A 13,168-nucleotide genomic window follows, 5' to 3' on the forward strand; every position below is an offset into this window, starting at 1 on the left:
TGCTATATGCAAGTCACTTTATTTTTTTTTAGGTTTTTGCAAGGCAAATGGGGTTAAGTGGTTTGCCCAAGGCCACACAGCTAGGTAATTATTAAGTGTCTGAGACCGGATTTGAACCCAGGCACTCCTGACTCCAAGGCCGGTGCTTTATCCGCTATGCCACCTAGCCGCCCTGCAAGTCACTTTAAAAAGAAAAAAAATAAAAGTTCCTCCTTCAGTAATTTATTTTCTCTTAGAAGGATACAGTATGCACACAGGTAAGTAATATGGTAATTTCATAACTTCACATGTGATCATTTCAGAATGAAAAATCAGAAACTAAATTGTGAGGAGAATAATAGGAACTAATAAAGGAAAGTTATGTGGGAGTCAGATTTCAGTCTCTTTAAAGTTTATGACAAGGCAATATGAAGACATTGAAGATTTTTGATTAAGAGAGTAAATATGGTCAAATCTGTGGCTAGTGAACAATGATATAGCAGCTGTGTAGAAGAAGGACTTGAGAGAGGAAAACCTGGATTCCAATGTGGATACCAATTAGAATACTATGGCAGAAGCACAGACAAGAGGTGATAGGACCTAAACCAAGATAGTGAGTAAAGAGAAGGGAACTGATGCAAGAGATATTGAGGAGAAATATTCATCTATTTAAAAACTGACTGGATGGCAGAGATAAGGAGAAAAAAAATCAAGATTAACCCTTGGTTGCTAACTTATTTTGGCTAGAAAAATAGTAGCACCCACAAGAAAAAATAAAGAAACTTGGATGAGGGAGACACTTAGGGAGCAAGGTAATTAGTTCTATTTTAAACACGTGGAATTCAAAATGTCAAAGAGATAAGAAGACAGGGATGTTCATTACAAAGTTGGCAGTGCAGGGTGGGGTTCAAGGGAGAGATTAGGACTAGATATTCAAATTTTCTTTAAGTCATCTATTCTGAGATGATCATTGAAACCATAGGAATTGAGATCCTAAAGAGACAGATGAGATGTCTCTGTCTGCAGTGAATGGGAGATAGATGATCTGTTAATAAGGTTGAGCATATTCAATAGGGTAGAGTAGTATGCAATATTTAATACTGCAGAAAGATCATAAGAAAGACAAGAAAAAAGTATTAAATTTAGAGTTTAAGAGATTGTTGGTAACTGCTGGAGAACAGTTTGATGGAAACCAAATTTGACTGTGAGGTGAAGAAATTGAAGCAATGAGCATAGGTGACATTTTCTGAATTTGCTGTGAAGATGAGATACTGAGGATAAGATAGAGTAAATGATCAAAAGGGCTAACTTTCTGACAAGATGGGAAAAAATGGGATCTGAGCATAAAAGGAGAGGTTGACCATGACCAGCCTTCAGAGATGAGAGTAGTAGAGAGGAGAATGGAGAATGATTCTGAGGTGATTAAGGTGAAGAATCAGAAAGAAAAAGGAGTTCACAATGAATGGACAGACTCAATTTTCTCAAGTAAGATGGAAGGGCACATCTTTTGCAAGAGAGAGGAAGAAAGTAATAGTATAGGAAGAATGCAGGGAAAAAAACAGAAGACAAGAATAATTAACATGAAGTATAGCATAAATAGTATAGTTGATCAATTAGGGAAGGATAAAAGAATTGCTATGCAGCAGCAAGGTAAAGTCTTAGTTGAAATTAAATAACAAATTTGTAGTGGACCTAGAATTTATGATTTTCTCTAACAACATTTAAAAGCATGCAGAAGGAGTGGGAAAACTTAGTAGGGGTAACTAGGCAAGTTTCGCAAGGCAGAAGCAGCAATAGAACAAAATCATAAGGTATTCAAGGGTAGAAGATTTTATTGTAGTAGTCAACCTTAAGGTCAAGACTGTGAAGTGAGGAAATTGAAGCCCAAGGAATTTAAATAACTTAACCAAATTATGACTTGGTCAAGTTACATGTCATATGTTATAGAAACAGGATTGAAACCTAAGTCATCTGACTGTAAAGGGACAGGCAGGGCAGGGATAGCAGGAGCTATCACTTTACAGATCAAGAAATAGTCAATAGTCCACCAAAAAACATTTTTAGGTATTATGTAAGTGTCAGGAATTATGCTATATTTAACTTTGTTAGGCCCACTACTTTAAAGACTTCATTGTTAAGATTTAGTAGCCATATGTCTTATCCCTTAATTCCTAAGAGTTTCTTGCTACAGGATCTCCCTGTGTTAGGGTTGTAATACAGATAAAGAAGTAAAATCAATTCACAGAGATGGCTTTTCAATTAAACAAATGCAGGATTGGGTTCTCTGAGTTAACCAAATTTATGGCACCAAAACAGTCTAATTTTCTTTCGTGTCACGAACCTGGTCATAGAGTAAAATGCCAAGAACCATATCTATTTCCTGTTGTCATTGTCAGTGTTGTCATTGATGTTGTTATTTGGGGTGGTATTTTATGTGTTTTCCATATTCTTTTATTTTCCCTCAATTTTAATGTTGACAGTATTATTGTGCCTTTAATATCCTCCCTTCCATCAAGTTTCTGGTAAACTAATTCCTCAAATTTCTCACAATTATGACATCCAGCACAATCCTCCTCTTTTAAGCCTTTGTATTAGTAATGCCATTTTCTCCATTTTTTGCTCTCTTTTGCTTCATTCAGACCTCTGAGGTCTCAGTTTGTCTTAAGCAATACCCATTCAATGACTAAGTCTTCAATGACTCTGGAGGAGAGAGTGAGGTTGAGGACATTGTGCAGTTCTGCCTCACTGAAATCTAATTCATGGGCAAGTGGAGTAATTCCTCATGATGTCATTGGGTTTCTACAAGAATGAAAGATGCCAACAGCAAAAAACAACCTCCCCTATAAGGGGGCTAGGCTACAATATAAGTTTAAATGAAGTATCTTTATTATCTTTTAAGAGTGAAAATTTTTACACTGTACACCCTAACAGCAACATGGGGGTGATGTTCAACCTTGATGGACTTGCTCATTCCATCAGTGCAACAACTAGGGACAATTTTGGGCTGACTGCAATGGAGAATACCATCTGTATCCAGATAAAGAGCTGTGGAGTTTGAAAAAAGTTCAAGGACTATTCCTTTAATTTAGGGGAAAAAAACAGATATCTTATTGTCTGATCTTGTTATCTCTTATACTTTTTGTTTCTTCCTTAAGGATGTGATTTCTCTCTCATCATACTAAATTTGGATCAATGTACAACTTGGAAACAAAATAAAGACTGACAGATTGCTTTCTGGGGGGGGTGGGGAGGGAAGTAAGATTGGGGAGAAAATTGCAAAACAAATAAAATCTTTAATAAAAAAAAGAGTGAAAATTTTTTTTCAGAGTTTCTCCATTTTTCTCCTTGTATGTTGTCTTCCTTGCATTTTCATTCTTTGAAACCCTTGAGATGGCTTTGTTGATTTTTCTGCTTCACTCTGTTTTATAAGGTGACTTTACTTATATTCATCTATCAATCCCTTTAGAATATGTTACAAATTAATTTATAATCAAAACCAGGGTGCCCTTGGTTGCCCATATTTCCCTGTTTGGCAGACAAGTCAAATGTTTGCTAACCAAAGGACTTATAAGGATTTTTTGGTCTCCTTGTTTTGGCATTTGATTTATATCGATAAAACTTCTAAATGAAATTTTTACAGTGTGTATATATGTTATTTCTTCTATCTATATCCCATTCTTGCCATCAATATCTAGCTTTAAAGATAGAATTATTCTAATTGTATACTATATGTTTTTATCATTTTTATTGTTTCTTCTAGTCTTGTACTAACCTGTACTTGAATAAATTGGTCCTCTCACCTCAATTGCTTCAAGGGTGACTTACATATCACTAACAAATCATTTAATGCTCTTAAAATATCACTAATTACTCATTTAAATATTATTCTATGATCACATCAAACTTCTTGTTCTTTTCTTGAAGAATCTTTTCAAGTTATATAGACATGAGATTTTTGTGGAGTCTACAAACCTTTGACCTCATATTCTTTATTCCTTATCCATATTTTTCAATTCATTTCTTTTTATTCTTACTAATAAGTAAGAATACCCAGTTTTGCCACCAGATATCAGGGTTTACATTGACTTCTTTGCGAAGTCTTATAAAGTTAACATAAAGTTTTCCTGCCTCTTTCTCCTTTACCTCTTCCTCTTCAATAATAGATATTCGTAAACAAGCAAAATTATTTTTATAGTGGGATTTTTGCATTTATCTTGAGATGAAACATAGGACAAGATTGCCAAATGTCCTAGGAAATAAAATTTCTTACTGCCTTACTGTTTGAAATAAATCCACTCTGCTAACTCCTTAATCTGTCACTTCAAGGAAAACCAGTGAGCCAGTCTTTCATTTCAATGCCATGTTCTTTTTTTCTTTCTTCATGGCAGGACAGCAGAAATGGGGACTGAGGCACTCAGAATCACACAGTTTTCAAATCATCAATAAATTCTAACTTTGAATTGTTGCTTTCATTGTGAGATTCTGCTGCTGACAACTATAAAGGTGATGAAATGCTGTTGGTTTTTTGACCAATAGTTATTCAGGCATATTTGACTCTTTCTGACCCCATTTGTGATATTCATGGTAAAGACACTAGAGTGATTTTGCCATTTCCTTCTCCAGATCATTTTACAGATTAAGAAAATGAGAGTTAAGTGACTTATCCAGGGTCACAAAGCTAATAAATGTCTGAGACTGAATTTGTACTCAGGTCTTCCAGATTCCAGGTCTGATGCTTTATCTACTTTCACCATCTTTTTATCTATTACAAATACTAATAAATATAGATTAGATTATAATGAATAGGTGCATATCATAAAAGCAAAAACAGATGTCACTTTCACTTTGGCAGATATGGAATCCTTTATTTGGTCCAATTAATTTATTAAAGTTATTGAAGGGCATAGCAACTATCAACCAAATTTTTTTCTTATCTTTTTTATACCCATAATTGTCTTTTCTCACATTGATTATACTCTTCACTTTTAATCAAGTTTCTTAAACCACCAAATACTTTGTTTGATTCCTTATTTGCAAAGAAAGGTGAAAAGAATTCTTTTGTCTTGAAAATGACCCAACACATTCTTATCCTTCTTCATTTGATTTCTATAGTCTTTCTCTGTTGTTTCTTTGAATTCTTAATGCTTTTTGGTCTCTTGATATAATCTTTCAACCCAAGTGAAGAAAGCTAAATCAATCTCTCCAACTTTCTTAAGTGCCTTTAGAATGTTACCTAAGACATCTTTTAGGATTTATATTGAATAGATTCTCTTAAGATCTTTATTCTGGAATGTTTGAGGTAAGTTTTTTGTTGACAGTTTTCTTAAACCTAAAAGAAGTCTGTTCACAATTGCACTGCTCTTCATCTGTTTGTGTATATATTTTGGATACCTAATTTTAATGATGTCACTATTCTCCCCATTGACAGATTATCATACTACTATAGCTTAATAATTTATCTTTGAGAGATACTATGATCAAAAACCTTAGGACGGTGATTGACACCCTCCTAAACCTAAAGTGATTCTCAGACTCATATACATACATACAAACACATAGACACATATAGATATAAAGATATAGATATAAATTCTATTTAAATGTTATATATTATAAATTATTCTATATAAAATCTATAAATTAGAGAAATATAATTATATAATATATTCCATATTTTCACATATATAGATATATATACACACACACACACATAGAAAATGTGTATATATGACTCAAATACCAACTACATTCCAAAGGACTTAGAGGATCAAGTATTTAATGGGACCCTTCTCCTCAACCTTCTTCCAATGATCCCATCCTCTTCCTTCATTCTAGGTAAACACTGGCTTATCTCATCCCCATCCTACAGAAGGAAATCCAGAATCCTCACTCCAATTACACCCTCAGGTCCACTCCCTTCTGTAGTTGCATCCCTAATGTCTTCCAGACTTTACCATCTCCCTTGCTAACCTCTTCTACATGTGTCTGTGTGATGTCTCTCCTGATTAGAATATGAGCTCCAGTTTTCTATGTTTATTCCTAGCCCTTAAAACTTAGAGCTTGATATACTTAATAAAACTTTTTTTCATTCATTCATTTCTATAGCTATAGCAACAGATAAGAAAATTATATATAATAAGCATTTATATCTGTATGTAAGTACGTATGTGTATTGTAGAGGTGGATGAGCATGTATATGTTCAAGTATTATTGTGTTTGTATGTGGGGACACACACCAATGACAGTGTAACCCTGTGAAAGTCACTTAACAATATTTGCCTTGGTTTCCTCCTCTGTAAAATGAGCTGGAGAAGGAAATGGCAAATCATTCTAGTATCTTTGCCAAGAAAGTCCCAATGGGGTCACAAAGAGTCATACATGCCTGAATGACTAAACCATAACAAATGTTACATTGTATTTTTATTTATATTGCTAAACATTTCCCCATTATATTTTAAGTTGGTTCGCCTGCCCATTTTGAATTTGACACCTCTGCTTTACACCATTATGATGCATGAGTCTAAGACTTTGGTAGACTTTAGTTAATATTTAACTTTAGTTTTATATAATTTATCAAAATTTTACTTAAATCATGTACAAAGCAACACATCAGGACTTAGGATAGATGGAAGAAACAGAGACTTGCTTAATTGCATTATGTTCTCTATTACACGAAAATGATTAATACTTATTTTATGCTGATATCTAAATGTTTCTCAAACTTTCTTTCACTATGGTCTACATCTTCATCTAAGCCATATACAACTTGAGGACAGAGATCTTGTTCTCTATTAATTATGGATGCTAATTCAATACTTACCGTGTTCTACAAAGTGGCTCTTGGGACCCTAAGACTAAGAGCCAAAAATTTCCCTAGAGATCATGTAGTCTATTCACCTTACATCTAGGGAAACTGAGCTCTGAGCAAAGAATCAATTATCCTAAGATCACATAAATAGCAAAGAGAAGCTCCTCTATTCCTACAAAGTTCCTCAGACCCAAGCTTTTATTTACTGACTTGCTGGGTGGCCTCTTCATATGTAGTTTCTTTTACAAATTTCCTTCATCTGCATAATGACATGTCTGTTAACTGGATATCCAGATTATATCTGTTAATTTATTACCACAATTTGAGATTCAACAAATTTTATTATATTCTCAAAACTTTTAGCGAGGGGGGGAATGACTAGTCTCTTTAATTCTTAGATGAAGAAACTGATACCCAGACAGTTTAAGTGATTTGCCAAAAGTCACAAAGCTAATTACTCAGCAGCAGAAGTGAGACTAAACCCAAGAATCCTGACATGTTATCCAGTACTCTTTCCAGGTCATTGGACTGCTCAAAGGATTCAATTCTTTTAATAAATTATTTCAAACAACTCTTTAATTATTGTTTTGTGCCTACTGTACTAAGCTAGACAGGAAGTAATCACTAGCTCTCCTTTTGATGGCATGTGCTAATGCTGTGAAGACCAGTTTCCTCCTGTGAAGACCATTAGATCACAGATTTAGATGGAAGGGACTTTGTAGGCCATTGAATCCTACCCACTCATTGTATAAATGAAGAAATTGAGGTTCAGAGAAATTAAGTTATAAACCCAGGCCAGTAAGTTTCTGGGGAGGATTCAAACCCAGATCTTCCTGATTTCCAGTCCAGACCTCTGATAATTAGTCATTGCTTCTTTGCTATGGCTTTGTTCATTGTTGATTTTTTTTAAATCTTTCTTTTCCTTTGCTCTTTCTCTGGTCTCAGAGCAGGGGACAATTATCAGTTAGATTAGAATAGACATGGACAGATCTCTTGTGATTCCCCTCCTCCTGAGAACTCATCAGCTCATCCACAATATTTGTTTTCCTCTGTTTGGCCTCTTCTCAACTCATTACCCACTAAGCAACCATAAAGATTTCATTCTGGTCCACTTTCAAATCATTATACATGCTATTCTTTCCACTAAGACAACTTCCTACTCTCCTCCACCAAATCATCCCTGGTCCAGATTGGTCTGCGCAAAACTCAACCCCTAACAAAGTTTTCCAGACTCTTCCCAAGAAAATTCAAGCAGGTTTATCATGACAGCAACTTGAATATAATAAGTCAATAACTTTGAAATCATTCAAATTGGTTATTACCCAATCCTTTTGCATTGGCAGTGTCCTATAGTTGACTATGAAAATATGTGTCTGTGGATCTGTCATTCTTATTGTGACTTCAAAAATCATAGGTCTTGAGTGGTAAGGAGCTTCAAAGGTCAAGTGTAAGCCCTTTTTACAGAAGAGGAAATTCAGACTAAAGGAAAATTGGGTTGCCTTGCCCAAAAGATTCGAACCTCCCTCCCCTGACTCCAAAGTCAATGCTCTTCTCATTATATTATGGGCTGTTTTCTCCACTTTCCAAAATCTAGAATCCTATTTTTCTTCCTTGATAGTAAAATGATTTTCAAAGTAAAAGGGATCTCTATATGCCCTGTAGAAATGACTCAACTATAGTTAACTCAGTGAAGAGAGTACTGAACCTGGAGTCAAGAAGACCTGAGTTTGGTCCCTCTCTTCTACCATGAGAGAGGTGTGCCATTTTGTTAAGATATCTTAATTAAAAAAATCATTTTTACAAAAAAGACCTGAGTTCCAATCCAGCCTTATTTGCTGTTACACTCTGGTTAAGTCACATAACAGAGGTGAGATAGTTACAGTGATCACCATATTTCTAATATTTCCAGTAAGTATGAGCACAACATAAATCTTGTATTAGTATTTCTATTTTATGTTTATATACCCAGCACAGTATCTGACATATAATAAGGACTGAAATAATTGTTTGTTGATTATTTGAAAATGCATTTCCTTCAGTGAAATCGGATTAACAATAACCCACAGCTTGTGGGGGGGGGCATTATCACCTGCCTATCCTAACTCTTACCCATATTTTTCCCCCTCCCTCTTCTAATTTTTGTTCCCCCTGACCCAGCTCCACATAGGGTTATTGTTAAGGTAAAATTGGCAGACAAATCTAAAGAATGTAAGCTTTTGGAAAACAGAGACTATTTTGTATTTGTATTTTTGCCTAGCATAACGCCTGTCACATTGTAGGTGCTTGATATAAGACTGCTGAATGGATGATTAATTAACTAATTGATCTCAATCTGGAAGGTACTGTGGAGATTTGTCTAACTTGTTTTTCAGATAAGAAAAATAAGGCTCATAGAGATTGTGTGACTTACTAGTGCATAAGGTTATGAAAGAAATATAAATGTAGGTCATTATTTTAAGCATTTTAAATTGTACTAGAAACAATGTCAGAAGTCTACTTTTCTTACCAAAAAAAAAGATATAAGAGAAGCAAAATTTTGCAATTGGTTCTAGGTGACTTACCCGAATCTTGAATATCATTTCTTGCTGTAGGCTGTAGGAGTTGATGGACTACTTTTATTTCATTTGGTGGTAAAAATGATGGCTTAAGGCTAATTTTAACTATTTTCTCCCCTGTGTGTTTGTTGACTCTCCAAATGCTACTCGTATTCCATTCTGAATAGTACATATCTTCAAGAAAGAGAGACATTCCAAAATAATGGTACCTACAGAAAAACAGAAGAAAAAAAGGTAAAAGAGGAAAAGATAGATTAAATAGATTATTAACAAATATCAACAAATAGATTAAATTTTAATTACTAATATTCATATTTATTATTTTGAATTTTCTCTGTGGAAGAACATTTATAGTCACACTTATAAAATATATTAAGATTTTAAAAGTACTTTCCTAACAACAACTTTGTTAAGTAGGCGATATATGTATTTGATGTTGTTGCTCATTCATATCTAATCCTTTGAGACCTCATTTGGTTTTTCTTGGCAAAGATACTAGTGTGGTTTACCATTTCCTTCTTCAGCTCATCTTACAAATGAGTAAACTTAGCTAATTAGAATTAAGTGACTTGCCCAGCTAGGAAGTATCTGAGGCCAGATTTGAACTGAGGAAATGCTTGAATTTTCCTAACTCCAGGCCCTAAACCTGTGCCACCTGGCTGGCCCTAGGGCATGTGTTACACTGATGTATAAAGTTGCAGTGGATAGGGTAGGTCAAATGCTACTGGATCATTTCTGGTCCCTTCTCTCTTCTGGAAGGAAGTGAACTTGAATCTTTTCTAGGTTCTTTATTTTTTTTTTTTGCCTGCCTCCTCCCTGAGGAGAATGGTTTAGAATATGAGCTTTTCTTTCCTCTCTACCTTTCTCCTCTCTGAAGATTTAATTTAAGGACAATTAACTCAGATGAGGCAGTGGAGGCCACTTGGTTTGTCAGAAAGGCTGAACCCAAAGCTGGCCTCAGACACCCTGGATAAGTCTCTTAACTCCATTTGCCTCAGTTTCTTCAAATTTAAAATGAGCTAGAGAAGCAAATGACAAACCACTCCAGTGTCTTTGCCAAGAAAACCACTGATGAGGTCATGGAAAAAGTAGATATGACTAAAATACATGAACAATAAGATAATATCCCTCAGGCACCCACTGTCCCTTTCTCTGATATTTTATGAGTTTATATCAGGTGACAATTGTTCAAAGCCCCCAGGAAAATTTCAACATTCAGAGTTTTGGCTTTCTATCCTCATTTAAATTTTGTATATTTTCCAAGAAACTTTGGTTTCCTCCATTACCTTCTTCTCAGGACAGACCACTTATGCAATACTTTTTGTATAAAAGACTAATTGCACAATACAACACAATAACACAAAACCAAATTTCATTATATAGGAAGCAAAATGAGTATAAAGGAAATAGTTAAAGGAAGGGAGAAGAGTCCTAGTTACATAAGAGGTATGGGGAGAAGAGGTGGAAGAAAGAGAAGACCATTTAGAACTTTACTCAGTACTTACCAAGTGATTACAATCTCCAGTTCCTGATTAAATTCTTAGTTCCAAATTGCCGCAGAGACCCAAGGGTCCACTTCAGTCTCTAACTTCTCTGCAGCAGCTTAGTCTTTCTTCTCTCTTTGACTATAACCCCCAGACCACTGCTCCTCTGCAGCCCATTGAGGGCTGAATAAGCCACAGGAGGTAGTGTCCTCCTCTACCATTGCTCATCTTGTTCCCCATTCTTTCCTTTCAGGTTGTTCTGTTACAGATTATATTCTATCTCCTTCTGGCACAAAGTTTATTCTAGTCCAGAATGCTCTCAAGGATGAAACAGAGCATTTGTTCCTCTGACCAAAAAAATCCCAGAATGCCAGGCAATTTTCCTACCTCTGTTGCACTCAGATACAACAAGAGAGGCTGCCCAAAGGAAATAGAACATGCTAGAGATGTGGCTGGAATTCAAGTCCTCTAATTGCAATATCTTGTTTCATTCAGTACTCAGAGTCTGACCCTGTCCAATGCTCAATGATTCCTAATTACTTGCCACTCACCAAAAAAGCTATTTGAATGGAGAGGAATGGAAGAGTCAGAGAAAAGGTGAATTCCCAGGTTTGATAGTTATTCACTTTAATAATCTCTTGCCTCCTACCATAGTATTTGAAGACAATCAGGTAAGACAGTGGATAGTGTACAGTACTTGGTAGACAGGAAGGCATGAGTTCAAATCCTGCCTTAGTTACTGACTAGTTGTATAAATCTAGTAAAGTCCTTTAGTCTTGGTTTCCTCTCTATAAAATGGAGACAACAATTGCTCCTACTTCATAGGATCGTTGGGAAAATTAGACTTAATATTTGTAAAGCATTATGTAAATTTTAGTCACTATTATCATTTGCTTGCATAATATAAAATATCAAAGATATTTTGCTAAATCAAATTGCCCATCATTTGGGAAATAACTAAGCAAGCTGGAGTCCACAAATATAATGAATATAACTGTGTGATTAAGAAAAGATGAAGATGAATTTGAAGACCACAGATGATGAAAAAATATGAATTAATACATAGTGGAATAAACAAAACCAGGAAAACAATCATATGCAATAAATAAATGGAAACAATTTTAAAAATCAGAACTAAATTCTATGTAATTATAATTTTGTCTTGAAATTTGGTCCTGAAAAAGAGATTTGAGAGTGTATCTCCCCCTCCCTTCTGTGACTGACAAGTGCTGTGTTGATTAGTTTTGGTGAGCTATTTTTTCCTCTTCTTTTATTCTTTCTTATATAGAATGGTTCTCTAGATCAAAGGTCAGAAGGATATATTGAGAAACGAAGGTAAGATTAAAAACAAAGGATGTCAATAAAATTACTTTTTTGTGCATCAAGCAGATAAAGGCATAGTGGCAAATGCAGAAGCAACTCATCTTTTTAATAAGACTTAAGTAATATTCTATTTCCTTTAAATCAAATGCAAAACTTACCGTATAAAATGGCTCAACAGATGAACAGAGCCACCATCATAATTACATGAGCCAATTTGAAACTCACTCTCTTCATTGCTATACTGAATCCAGAAGAGTCTCTGGTCAATGATGTCCAGGGAAATCATTTTAATTGTTTGTGATCTCTGCATTAGAATCTTCACATCTGTCCCATTAAGATTTGCTCTGTTTATAGTGCCAGTAGTATCCTCTGCCACCCAAAACATAAATCTATTTGAGTAAGAAACAAAAGAAATAAAGGAATAACAATTTGTAGAGTTATCATGACCAACTTCAGAGATCATCAACTATTAGTCCATGACTATACACAAAAAAGTGTAACCACTTTTAGCAAAAATTCAGTTAAGAAGATGTCATTTCAGCTAAAATGGTCAAACCAGTCTTTTCCTCACAAAGCTTCTATATGTGCAATTTCTACCCTCTAAAGGAATTGAAGTCTAACTCTTGAAGTCTAACAGTTGCTCCTTAAACTCCTTACAATAAATTCTTTTTTTTCCTAACTTTTCTGAAAATAGAATAGCATATAATGTTAGAGCTTAAAGTGACTTTAGGGTCCCTTGATCCATCCAAGCCCCCTATCTTATAGATCAGGTGGCTTAGTTGTTCTTTGTTCTCAAAGAAGATCAAAATGACATCTCTATGTCAAGATCAAGGTTTAGTTTATCTGACTGATTGATCCTACCAATGTGAACTCAGAAAGCTCTAACACAAATCAGGCACAAATAGTCCTTACAAACATTTGGAAGGGAGATATCTCTAAATTTGTTTATCTCACATTTCTTTTGAGCCACCATAATTCTACTTTGCTCCTACAGCAGAGAGATTAACCATGCAAAATGA

At 34.8% G+C, this 13,168-nt stretch overlaps 1 protein-coding gene across 3 annotated transcripts in view; it reads right to left on the reverse strand.

Moving 5' to 3' along the window:
* Positions 1 to 13,168, reverse strand: part of EGF (epidermal growth factor) — a 139,743-nt gene that overhangs the window by 91,375 nt on the left and 35,200 nt on the right. For all 3 annotated transcript variants that reach the window (XM_074228712.1, XM_074228711.1, XM_074228710.1), the window contains exons 4-5: positions 12,308 to 12,538; positions 9,349 to 9,551 (exon numbers count right to left, since the gene is read on the reverse strand). In XM_074228712.1, the coding sequence (XP_074084813.1) occupies positions 9,349 to 9,551; positions 12,308 to 12,538 (434 nt within the window). The remainder of the gene's footprint in view (positions 1 to 9,348; positions 9,552 to 12,307; positions 12,539 to 13,168) is intronic.

This window comes from Macrotis lagotis, chromosome 3, assembly GCF_037893015.1.
Source record: "Macrotis lagotis isolate mMagLag1 chromosome 3, bilby.v1.9.chrom.fasta, whole genome shotgun sequence".
Taxonomy (NCBI): domain Eukaryota; kingdom Metazoa; phylum Chordata; class Mammalia; order Peramelemorphia; family Peramelidae; genus Macrotis; species Macrotis lagotis.